The sequence below is a fragment of the Furipterus horrens genome, unplaced genomic scaffold (genome assembly GCF_987537825.1).
Source record: "Furipterus horrens unplaced genomic scaffold, mFurHor1.1.pri manual_scaffold_5, whole genome shotgun sequence".
NCBI lineage: Eukaryota > Metazoa > Chordata > Mammalia > Chiroptera > Furipteridae > Furipterus > Furipterus horrens.
In genome coordinates this window covers 102977078-102989083 of record NW_028327175.1, presented here as the reverse complement: position 1 = coordinate 102989083, position 12006 = coordinate 102977078, and the positions used below count along the sequence as shown (strand labels likewise).

Below are 12006 nucleotides of genomic sequence, written 5' to 3'. Positions count from 1 at the left end.
GATCAGTAAAAACAAAAGTCAGACAAAATGATTGCTTCTGACTCAACTCAGCGGAAATCGGGTGCAATGCACACTTCTGACACATTGTCGTGTGTTTCTGGCATCCTGTCTCCTAGACTGTCATCCCACTCTGCCCCATCCCCAGGGACAAGCTTGTCCCTCACATCTCTCCTTGGGGGTGCTGCTGAGTGTCTGAAATAGCCAGCTCTCCTCTTCTGTCCTGGGAATCCAGCTAACAGGGTTTTAACTCACGGACTCTGAAGGAAGGCTAAGCAGCACAGGATTGCACAAGCCAGGATCCCCAGCCATAGCAGAGATGCTTACTTGAAATCCGCCGAGTCAGGCTGTATGTAGACCTAGATGTGTCTGAAGATGAGCATCTTCGATCTGGGGAGTTGGTACGTGGGGTCAGCGGGACATCACTGGCTGTGTGGACAGAATCCCCATCCTTGTCACTGCTCCTGCTGGCCATCCTATGGGAAGGAAGAGGTCTCAGTGGTTGTCAAAGAATCCCTAGGGACTGGCATCTCTGTCCTTTGGAGAAGAGACCCATGAGGAAATAGCTCTCAGGCCTAGTTTATGCAACTTGGAATAATGTAGATTTGAAATAGTGTGGCAGCTCTAAACTCTCAACGATGTCTTGCTTTTTGCACAAAATGTGAAATGATATGAATACATATTTCCCAATTTAGAATCATCAGTCAAAGCTGGAGCTGGGGGAAGGGATATGGAAACTTATTCAGGATATGGCCATGGTGGTGGGTGGGGGTGGGGGAGCACTACTTTGACTGTCAAGAGAAGACCTGTCAATCTTCAGTCTGAAAGGAAACATGTGGCTGTTTATGTCCATCTCAACTTTTGCAAGTAGCTTTTGGTGAGAAATGCCCTGCTATTTCAACAGTCACTGTGTCTATAATTTAACATCTTTTAGAAATATCCTATAACAATATCACTCAAGGGTTCTTTAGTGGCAGGGCTATGGCTACAAAATAGCCCCAAGAATCAATGACTGAAGAACAACAGTTTGATGTAAAGAAACAGCTATGAATTAGCAGCAGGTGTGATTCAACATGCTCCCAATGAAAACATGAAAAGCCCTGGGCTGGAGGGTGGGGAAATACAGAGTGGTAATTAAGGAGCATAACTTCTCGGTTTGAGCCCTGGCTGGGTGACCTTGGGCAAGTCCCTTCCCCTATCTGTGCCTCCATCTCCCCACCTGTAAAATGGGAATAATAATAGTGTCCCCCTTGCATGGTTGCTGTGCATACTGAATGAGTTCACACAAAAAATGTTTAGAACAGTGCTTGGTATTTCGTAGGTAGGTGCCCGATACATTTCAGCTAGTACCATAACATGGGTGGCTTTAAGGTTCCCCCAATATTCATAATGTTACTAGGTAAGGATGCTGGGGGGAGGGAAAGGAGGGGACAAAAGCTGGCAAAGTGGCCGTGAGATGGATGCTGCTAACAACATGCCCCAAGCTATCACAGCTGTGGACTGATAGTTCTGAGACTGCAGTCCCCCAACTTGACATTTAAGCCTGCAGGGAAGCTAGTCCTGAAAAATGCGCGTTTCCAATTCTCAGAGGTTTTCTGACGCATCCTGTGCATGAAATGAGATGGATCTGATATTGTTCCAAAGTGATATAAGGGTCACAGCGAGGACAAGACCGAGTGTGTTACAAGGGGAGGAAATGCACAGTCCTTGTCTGCCTCCTGCCCCTGGTCTCTAGAAGGTGAACAAAGCAGATGGAATGTGGGGAGTGGAAAGCAGGGGAGGGCACGGAAATGGGATCCCAGTGTACCAATCATCCTTCTTGCTCTCCCTAAATGAAAGCTATAGCATCTTCCAAGGAAGGCAGTGCCAAATATTATGGCCACCGAGGCACCTCCACCTGCATGGCATGTTTCCCAGCTGTCCTGCCTCTGTGGCAGCCACTTCCACCTAGAAGTCCCAACCAGTCTTTAAGGATCAGCTGAAACACCACCTGCCCCTGGAGCTCTAGTTGAGTCCTCTCAGACACGGTGCCAGGGGCACACCTGAGCCACCCCGTCTCCTCTGCAGCCACCAGCCCTCACTGCCCTTCCTGCAACACACCGAGCCACACTGTCCCCTCTACCCGCAATGCTCTTCCAGTCCCCATCACCTGTTTGGTTCCTTGTTATCATTCAGGTCTCAGCTTTAACCACATCTCCTCAGAGGCCCTGCCCTGTCCCCGTCACCTCCTCCCACCCCCTTCAGCCTCATCCCTGTACCTGCTTTCTTCCCTCTTTGACACTGCACGTAACTCATCTTTAGCTGTGGCTTGCTAGCTGTTCTGCACCTGACATCAAGCAGTGGCTCCATATGGGTAGCGACAGGATCTGTTAGTCAACACTGTCACCCTTGCTCTAGTACCTGGCATGTCTGGGGTATTCCACATTCATTTTCTCAATGAATGAATGAATGAATAAATGCGCCCTTCCTGTGGTTCTTATCCCATTTATCTTGTGTCACAATGATCTGAGTGAATGTCCTGTCACCCCTCCTATAGCAGGGTACACTTCTTAATGGTGAGATATGTACTTATTATGATCAAAGGTACCAGGTGCTGAGTGCCTACTATGTGCCTGGCACTGGGCTAAATGCTCTGTATGAACCATTTCATTTCACCTGTAAAACAATCTGAAAGTTAGTTGTTATTAATAACCCTGCCCCTTTTACAGTTGGGAAATGGAAGCCCCGGGTAGGGTAGGGGGAAGGGTGGCTAATTAACTGGCACCACTGTTAATGGTAGAGTCCCAACTGAGTCCAGCAATAACAGACTCTGGATCACAGCTCCACACTTCGGATCTGAGCACCCCCTGCAAGGCCCGTAGAACTTTGTGCACAGTAGGCACTCAACACATGCTTGTTGGACAAACAAATAACCTGACTTTAATCCACTTTTCAATGAGGGTCTTTCTGGCATTGCCCCAAAGGGAGCCAGCTGGACTGTACAGTCTTCCTGCCCCTCATCAGGCCAGCCCAGCCAAGGAAAGCTGGGGACCCACATGACAGAAGCACATGTGACAAAATAATGGGGTGTTCCCCACACAAAGGGCCAGCTCATCTGCCACCCTGTGGTTCTGGGCTCAAATGTCACAGCAGGAACGTCATTACAAAGCCTGTACACTTGACATTCCTACTTCCTGCCTGTTTGATAACATGCAACTGCCCACTTGGTAAATAAATCTGGGGAAAGCATAAGCTGTAAATTCACTTTCTGAATGATTTTACCGCTTCCCCTTTACAGATTTCTCTTAACATTTTGTACTATGTTGAGAGCCAAAAGTGTACAAAGTGATACCCAGGATTCAAGGAAGACCTGGTTCATCCTGATACGCATGAAGGTCATGTACAGCTGTGGAGGCCGCACACGGCACAGCTCCAGGTGGTGCCGTTCACAATTACCGCCAAGTGAATGGCGCCTCCTGAAGCTGTGCGGTGCATTGGCTCTGCTAGGAGGTTTCCAGCCCATTTCTCTGCTTGAGGCAAAAATCGAAAGAACTGTTTCCCCAGAGGGTCCCGCCCCTTGCCCCCCAGAAAGAGTCCTCTGCTTGCCCAAAGGGTCAGCGGCCTGTCAAAGCACAACTCTCATCCAACTCAGTGGCCGTGCACCTGTAACACTCCATCTGGGTATCTGGGGGCAAGCAGATGCCCAACTGATTTTCAATGTCCATCGGGGTCTCTACTGGTTCAAGAGAAAATCCAAATTCCTTAATCTGGCATTCAAGACCCTACACAACCTGAGCTTACAGGCTCATTTTCTACAGTCCCCACAACTCCTCCAATACGCAGTGTCATGTTTGCCCCAGATCCAGTTATAGCACACAAATTCTCTGTTACAAAGGTCAGCAAACTGCAGGCCCCAAATCCGCTGCCTGGCTTTGTAAATGAAGTGTCACTGGAACACAGCCATGCCCATTCATTAATGTATTGACTATGGTTGCTTCTGCACTGCAATGCTAGAATTGACTAATTGTAACAGAGACTAAGCCCATGAGGCTGAAATATTTACTACCTGGCCCTTTACAGGTAAAGTGTGACAATCCCTGTTCTACTAGCTTAGTTCATGTGTTTCAGGTGGGAATGACTCCTCCCCTGGTTTCAGGATGGTCAGGAAACCGAGGTATGATCCTAGCACCATTTCCTCCAAGCAAAAGTGACCGGGTCACATGACTGGCACATTTACACCAAGCCAGGGCAATGAGGGCGTGTTTTTGGCTGCCAAGGCAAAGAAGAAAGCACGCTAAATAACGAGGCCAATACAAAAGAAACAGAAAGAAAACGAGAGCACACGCGTGGACACCCATGACACCAGTTAAGCCTTTGATCTAGCTATGCCTGAAGCCACCCTGGATTTTTTCCATTAAAAAACTCTACGCAGGACCATCATATTGGTGCGCAGGGTGTGAATGCACAACTCTAGGGGGTGTACGGGCTTACATACTTGCCTTATCTCCTGTACTAGATTGTAAACCCCCTAGGCACAGTAACGGGACTCTGTCAAGCCTGTGTGTCCCACAGTGTCTACAGGGCTTACTCAAGAAATACCTACCAAAGAAAATGGGATTAACTTTTCAGTTGGATGACTGGCACCTTCAGGATTCAATTTCTGCCTGTAGGTTAGTCAGCTGGTCAACGATTATTTTCTGGAGTAAGACAAATAAGAACCCTGCCCTCACAGGGCAAGCATTCTTTTAAAGAAAGGACACCAGATGGGCTAAGCCAGCCTCTGTCCCGTAGTGCATTGGAAAATGGGACTGAGCTCTTGATTAATGAGCTGACTTCACCAAACAATTCAACTCTACACACACCTGCAAGATTCAGGCTACAACCTATGAATAATGGAAAAGTGCCTTAACATCGCCTTTAAACAGTTTAAAGAATCCCTATCAATACCTAATAATGATAGAAATGAATCCTTACTACTGCAATAAGCATGGTATGTGCATACATCATTACTCTTAATAACTGCCCTACAAAGTAAGTCCTATTACTAGTCCCACTTTACAGATGAGGAAACTGAGACAAAAACAAGTAAAAAGATTCTCATTTCAGATTGCCAACCAGGTGTCAAGCATTCCTAAGTCCTTTTCCATATTCTAATTCATGCAATCATCACAACCCAAGAGATAAATAGTATTATTTTTATCATTCCCATTTTACAGATGGGAAAATCAAGGCCCACAGAGATCAAGCAACTTGCTCAAGATCACAGAACTAGAAAAAAGTAGAAGAAATAGAATAGCAACTCACAGAGCTTGACACAGAACCATTTTGTTATGGAAATAGCCAGGACCTGCTTTTAAAGAAGAGAAAATGAGAAGGACTGAGGTATGACCCCCGGATACGAAGGGAAAGATGGTGCACCAGAGGCTTCTGGAATCTCAGCCCAAGGATTTAGCTGAGACAGCACTGGGTTCCCCACTGTGGCTCCGGCTGTGAGCCCCCTGCACTGCGCTGTCTCTCCCCTCTTGGCCTTCCTCTCTGTAACATGAGAAGTTGCACTTGACCCAGCCTCTCTGGCCAAATTCCTCTCCTAGCCATGGAGAGGTGGACCAGACACATGGCTGAAAAGCTTCAAAACTGCGTTCCCAAAATATCTGAGCGACTGGCAGATGGAGATGTTGTATGCAGGCGCGGGAGGAGAACGAATTGGAAATAAAATGAAAGATGCCAGAGAGAACATAAACAGCGTTGGAGGACAGGATGGAGCCTGGAGGTGCTTTTCGGCTTCTCTATTTCTGAGGCTCTTGGTCAGACCAGCTAAGATACACTTGTTTGTTCATTCCATCTACCCAGCCATGCAACAGACATTTACTCAGGATTTACTATGTGCCAAGCACTAGGTCAGGTGCTAGGCCAATCTGTCATACTGACTTGGATGGACATCTTTGGAATTTGAATATCCCTTGAAGACTATAGATGTTCCAGATCTCTTTTTCCGCTTGGAATGACACTCAATGTGATTACAAGTGCCCACATGTTTAGCATTACACAGTTCACATCTCAGAAAATGTGAAACTAGCTGAACAAAAGTCCTACCACCAGCTGGTCTCACCAGCTTGCCAAATAAAATGAGAGGCACAGAGCATGTCCCCATCAGCAGCGAAGAGGTCAGTGGGCACTCTGCCTTTCCCGCTTTCAAACCCCAAATCCTCCTTCCTGTGGCCCCGACCCCCTCTCAGAAACTGAGGGAAAAAAAAGTCTTGAGATTACTATCAAGGGAGTTCAGAGCAATGTTACTTACAGCCAGGGAGGAGTTTGGGCAGGAAAAGGTCCCAGAATTTCAACTTCATCCTCATTCGACTGGCAACAGCTGGACTCATAGCACTTCTGACAGCAGTGCTGGCAAGTCCATCTGCACAGCAGCAGATCTGAGATTCTAGAAAGAAAACCCTGAGGCCATTGGGGGAGGTGGGTGGGGGAGGGGGAAAGAGGTGACACGGGAAGTGTGGAGAGGAGGAAGAGGAAAAACACCCGAATTACAAGCAGCCCATCCCTGGTGAGAAGCAATGACATTCAGGAGATTTGTCTCCGCTGTCAACACTTGGAACAAAATGTTTTCCATTTCTATTTACCAACTGCAGGCACAAAGATGGCAAACACCAACTCGCCGGAATCATTAATAGCAAGCAAAACATTTGCAGGTAGTTTCTTTTGTAGTTTATGGGAACGTCTTTCTTGACATGTGGGTGGTATACCCAACATGGTGAGGGCTATACAATGTGTTCCCGAAACACAATGAATATTAGTCTGTCTTCTTGAAAGCAAAGCAAAAATAGTTTGTTTGTTTTTTAAAGATAATCTCAGTGACATGAAAGGAAACAGATAATCAAATAAAATAAGTAGGGGGTGGGGAGGGAAACCTATCTTATCAACTAGTGTCTTTTCACCGGGATCTCCCTGCCACAGAAAGGCATGGAAACTGTCCCCTTATCAACATCCGGTTACTGTTTAATATTCAATATTCTCCAGAGGCTCACAAAAGACTCCAAAAGAAAAGCAAGCATTTCTTGATTAGAAGCCAGACCAAATGAATCACTGAATTAACCCACCTCGTTTAAAGGTTCCAACTGCCCTTTTAGAGATCCAAGATGAAGCCACGGGGTGGAGGAGTGGGGGGGTGACAAAAAGAGAGAGAGACAAAACCAGTTTAGCAATATTCCAGCAACTCAGAAAAGAAAAGGAAAAAAAAAAAAAAAAAGCCCCGATCTTCCCACTTACCATCCTGGGAAGGGAGCTGACTTCCTAACAAGGTGTTGCTGTCTCCAGAGCTGCTGGTAGCCTCCTGGCTAACCAACACCAAATAAATGGGAAACTTCAGCATTTCGGTTTGATTTGCACCGTATGCTGTTATGAATCAGAGCGGGCGGATAGATAGTCATGCTATCCAATGCAGCCACACTTTAGAAGAGCAAACCTTCCTATACAGAAATAGCCCTGAAGCCAACCCAAAAGGACATGATTAGCTAACATGCAGGCAGGCACAGAGTGGATGTGACTTGGCTCCTCCGCCCTCCTGGAGGCCCTACCTTCCAATTCTGCTCCAATGGAGATGGTGGGGAGCTTCATATGACCACCCACAAATAGAGGGAGCCAAAAAGGAAGCTATAATCTGGTCCTTGGAGAAGAGACAGGCTGCCTCCCATCTTTGGCCCCACCCCAAATCTCATCTTCTCATAGGCTCTTTCCCTCTTCCAGGGAAGAGTCTTGATGGCTTTCCAAATGGGCCAAGTAAACCAGGTAGGTTAGGAGGAGTCCTGCATCTTAACCTCGGACATGTCCCAGAGATAAACTGAGGTGGGATTTCAACTCAGAACTTTGAGGGAGAAAGTTATTTGTCTTTTTCAATTCTCTTGTAAGGAGGAGAAAGACTCAATTTGGTACCATTCTATGTTAATGTTTCTCTAATATGTGCAAATCTGCCCCCACAGAGAAAGGGCTCCCAGCTCAGAGCCTTGCAGAGCCCTTTACAGACAGAATCTAAGAATGTGGCATTATTCTCATTGTGTTTCTTTTTTCTAGTTGCCCTCTGGTTTTCTATTATGGTATTGACATAAAGTTTCTCTTTCATATGAGTTTTTAAAGTAAAAAAAAAGAGTGGGTTCATTTATAGAAAAATTAAGTAAATAATAGTACAGGTGGTACATAGCTCATGAAAAATTCACAATCCTTGAAGTGGTAAGGATATGGCTACATCTTGGAAAACAAGGTCTCGGGCACTAGTCACAAACTTTCAAAAGCAAAACTCAAGCCAGAACAAGACCAGCTTGTGTGGCGGGGTGGTGGTGGAGGGGCACACAGAGTTGAGGAGAGAAGCGCTAGTCTTGGCCGGCCTCACCACTAGCCAGCGATGTGACCTGGGCAAGTCATAGGGCCACTCTGAGCCTCAGTTACCTCTTTTCTTTAATGGAAACACTAAGCTAGGACACTGACTAAGAAAATACTTGTGTGTTGCCCAGCTGCAAAGTATCTGACCCCTTTCTGTGGCTTATGAGAACAAGGTGGTTTGTCAAGACCAATTGGAACCTACCAGGCACCAGGGACTGTCCTGGTCAACAAAGCAGTGAGCAAAGCAACGAAAGGTTATGTTCTCATGGGGCTTACAAGAGCGAGTGCTTTAAAATGCTTCTGACAAAGTACAAGGATAAAGTGATGCTTTTTCACAATCCATGCCCATTATCTTCATTTAGGGAAGTGTTTTCTACGTATGCAGTGATCAAAAGAAAACCATTTATAAAACCATGATAAGCAGAGATAAGGCCCCCTCAGGGTCCCTGCTAAGGAACAACCATCCAGCCTTCTAAAGGCCCAGATGCAAGGTAAGTGTCAGGGAGCAAAGGGAAGCCAAGGAAGATGAAGAAAAGAAAGGTAAGGTGCTCTGATGCTACCAGGCATATTTTGTGAGCCTTTCTTCACACTGGTTCCACTGGGTTCATGCGTCTGACCCAGTGGAGGGGAACTGATTCAAGCCAGAAAGAATCTGGATGAAAGCAAACCCGGACATTCTATAACAGCATTGAGAAATCCAGCCTATAGCCCGTTTTTGTATGGCACTTCAGCTAAGAATGGTTTGTACACTTTCAAATGGTTGAAAAAAGTCAAAAGAAGATGAATACTTCTTGATTCATGCAAAGTATATGAAATTCAAATTTCAGTGTTCACAAATAAAGTTTTATTGGAACACAACCATGCCCATTCATTTACTATTGTCTACGGCTGTTCAGCACCACAGTCTGAGTAGAGTAGTTGAGGCACAGACCTTGTAGCCCTCAAAGAAAAAAAATACACTAGTCCTTCTCTATATCATGGTTCACTTATCGCAGCCTCACTGTATTGTGGGATTTAAAAAAATACTATATTTAATTATTTATCGCGAATTTTTCGCTATATCGTGGGACTTTGCAGTACTGTATACATATGTTGTTTAAGTTATGTAGGTTTAAGAGTGTAGAATATGTTTAAGAACATAAGTAGTGTTTATAAAAGTGTGGAAAAGGTTAATAAGGGAGTGGGAAGAGTTAATAAGGGACTGGGAATGGTTTATAAGTGTGGGAAGGGTTTATAAAGCCTTAAAATATATGTAATACTAAAATAAATGTAAGGTTCCTACTTCGTGGATTTTCACCTATTGCGGGGGGTCTAGGATGTTATACCCGAGATAAGTGAGGGAATGCCGTATTTACTTTCTGGCTCTTTACAGAAAAAGTTTAACAACTTGTTCTAGAAGTTAAGCCAACATCACCAGGCCTTCCTCATACACAATGTGTACCAAATACCCCACTGATTCCCACAACCCCCCCTTTTAGATCTCACCATGACCCCCAAAGCAGCTGTGTGGCTTTGCGCAAATCACTTAACTTCCCTGTGCTGAAGGTGTTCATTAAGAACTGTAAAAGCCTGTTCAAATGTCCTTCGTGTCTTACTACATTGTGCATTCTGAGAGGCAGGGACCGTGCTGATTTCACAGTTGTGCTTCCAGTGCTCACACATAGTAAGTGCCTACCCAACTGTTCGCTGAGTGACTAGTGAATAGTACCCCTAACAACAACCAGCACACAGTGGGTATAAATGTGACCTTCAATGAACCTGAAGAGATGACCTAGGAATTTCAATAAAGGGAAGTCAATAGAGCTAAAATCTGAGCCAGGAGAGGGATGAGCAGGCTACCCAGGTGACAGAGCACAGAGATCCTGCCAGACTGAAAAGTCAAAGGACAAAATGAGGAAACTATGAGCCAGAGGGGAACTAGGGGGCCAGCAGCCCCCCAATTGTGGCCGAGGAGTGAGCCCAGATGCGCCCTGAATGTGGGAGCCTGTAGGCTTCTCTGCCAGGCTCAGGCTTGGAGGAGCCAGTCACAGAAGCAAGCAGCTCAAAGGGTCTGACTGCGTGACCTTGGCGCTGACCTCTCACCACTTGCAGCTTTGTATTAAGGAGAAAAGTCTCCTAGTCAAGCAGCCCACTACCCACCCCCCGCAAAAAAATCATTCTTGGAAATTATTTCAACCCAATGATTCTTGGAGGAGTTTCCCCCAAATGATGGGGGTCCACAACACCCAACCCTAGTGCAATGGCCTAAAGTAATCGGCTGCCCTACCACCACCGCCGCCGCCGCCGCCAGCACCAACACCAGCACGCCTCTGGCGTGTCCCCCACCCCTCAGCACCTAGTGCCCCGGAGAGACGACGCCTTGGTCCCTCTGGGCTGGCACAGCTGTCTCAGGCTTGCTGGGCCGGCCAATCAGCCCCAGCCGTCACCAAGGCAACCGCAGCTGGCGGGCCGCGCGGCTGGCGTGCCCCGGGCAGCCCTCTCCCCCGCCCCTCCCCTGGGGTGGGGTGCAAAGGGAGGAGGAGTGGGAGTGGGGGAGTGGGGAGAAAAGTCCACTGAGCCCCGCGGTTCCCTCCGCAGGAGGCAAAGGCCCAAGTGCCGAGCCCGCAGGGGACCCTTCATTCCCGGGGTATGGGGGGTTCCCCAGCCTCTTCTCCTGGGGCGCACAGGTTGCTGCGCTCGGGCACCCTTTTTCCCGAGGCAAGTTTGTGGGATCCCTGCCGCGTGCCCTTCCTTATGCGCTCACGGTCTTAGGGGGCACGGCCCCTCCACCCACACCGCGGACCTGGCCCCCCAGCCTCAGTCCTACCTGGATGTACGCCATTTTCGCCCGTGCGACTCACTCTGGCCCGGGCATGGCGCCGCCACGGCCACTTTGCCCTCGCCAACGGGAGAGGGGGGAGAAAGCAAAGGGGAAAAGGAAGAAAAGGCGGCCGGGCAACCCCAGACGTGACTGGCGTGGCTGATGAGCGGCACCCGCCCCTCCGCCGGCCGCCCCGTCCTTGCCTTTCCTTGCGTTTCGGCTGCGGGAGTCGGGGCCACCTCCAGGTTGGGGGAGCTGAGGTGCCCAGGTCCCCCGCCTCGGCCTCCCTCGCTGTCCCGCGCTCCCCCTGAGGCGCTCTCCAGTCTGGAATGAGGCCAGGGCGCCTAAGGAAGGAGCCGGGGGCAGCCGCGGGGACTGCAGCGACCCCAGCGCAGGCGGGGCCGAGACGCTGGGGCCGGTGCGCGCGAGAGGCGGGGGAGGGGATGGGGATGGAGAAGCGGGTGGGAGAGGGCGGTGCACGGGTCAGCCCATCCGGTCGGCGCCGGGGCTGGCACCTACCGAGAGCAGAGCCCTCGGGTTGGCCGTGAAACCGAGTGGGTACAGTCCAGCCCTCCATAGAGTCTGGAGCTGGGAGGGTCCTCCCCAATCCAGCCCTCTCTCAAACCAGCTTGGAAAAACTTTATTCCCGCCCCACCCGACGCGCCTAGAACTGTTGCAGTGCGGAAAGCAGAGGCCAAATGAATGGGAGCCTCAGATTAAGGTGGGTCATAGGGCACCCCAAGGGAGATGCGGCCTGGGACGCAGGGGGCTCACGGAGACGGCGGAGTGCCCCTCTACCCCAACCTGGCCGAGTTGCGCCCTTGGCGCAACAGGTTTGGTGCGGGGCG

At 48.6% G+C, this 12006-nt stretch overlaps 1 protein-coding gene across 4 annotated transcripts in view; it reads right to left on the bottom strand.

The window, feature by feature from the left end:
• SYT17 (synaptotagmin 17) overlaps positions 1–11565 on the bottom strand; it is a 68011-nt gene extending 56446 nt beyond the window's left edge. The window contains exons 1-4 of one of the 4 annotated variants that reach the window (XM_090279134.1): positions 11165–11565; positions 7083–7105; positions 6275–6423; positions 325–473 (exon numbers count right to left, since the gene is read on the bottom strand). In XM_090279134.1, the coding sequence (XP_090135260.1) occupies positions 325–472 (148 nt within the window). In that variant the 5' untranslated portion in view covers position 473; positions 6275–6423; positions 7083–7105; positions 11165–11565. Of the gene's footprint in view, positions 1–324; positions 474–6274; positions 6424–7082; positions 7106–7251; positions 7462–11164 lie in introns of those variants that run through there. The other 3 variants (XM_090279132.1, XM_090279135.1, XM_090279133.1) reach the window with 3 other exon arrangements.
• Positions 11566–12006: the final 441 nt, after the last annotated feature.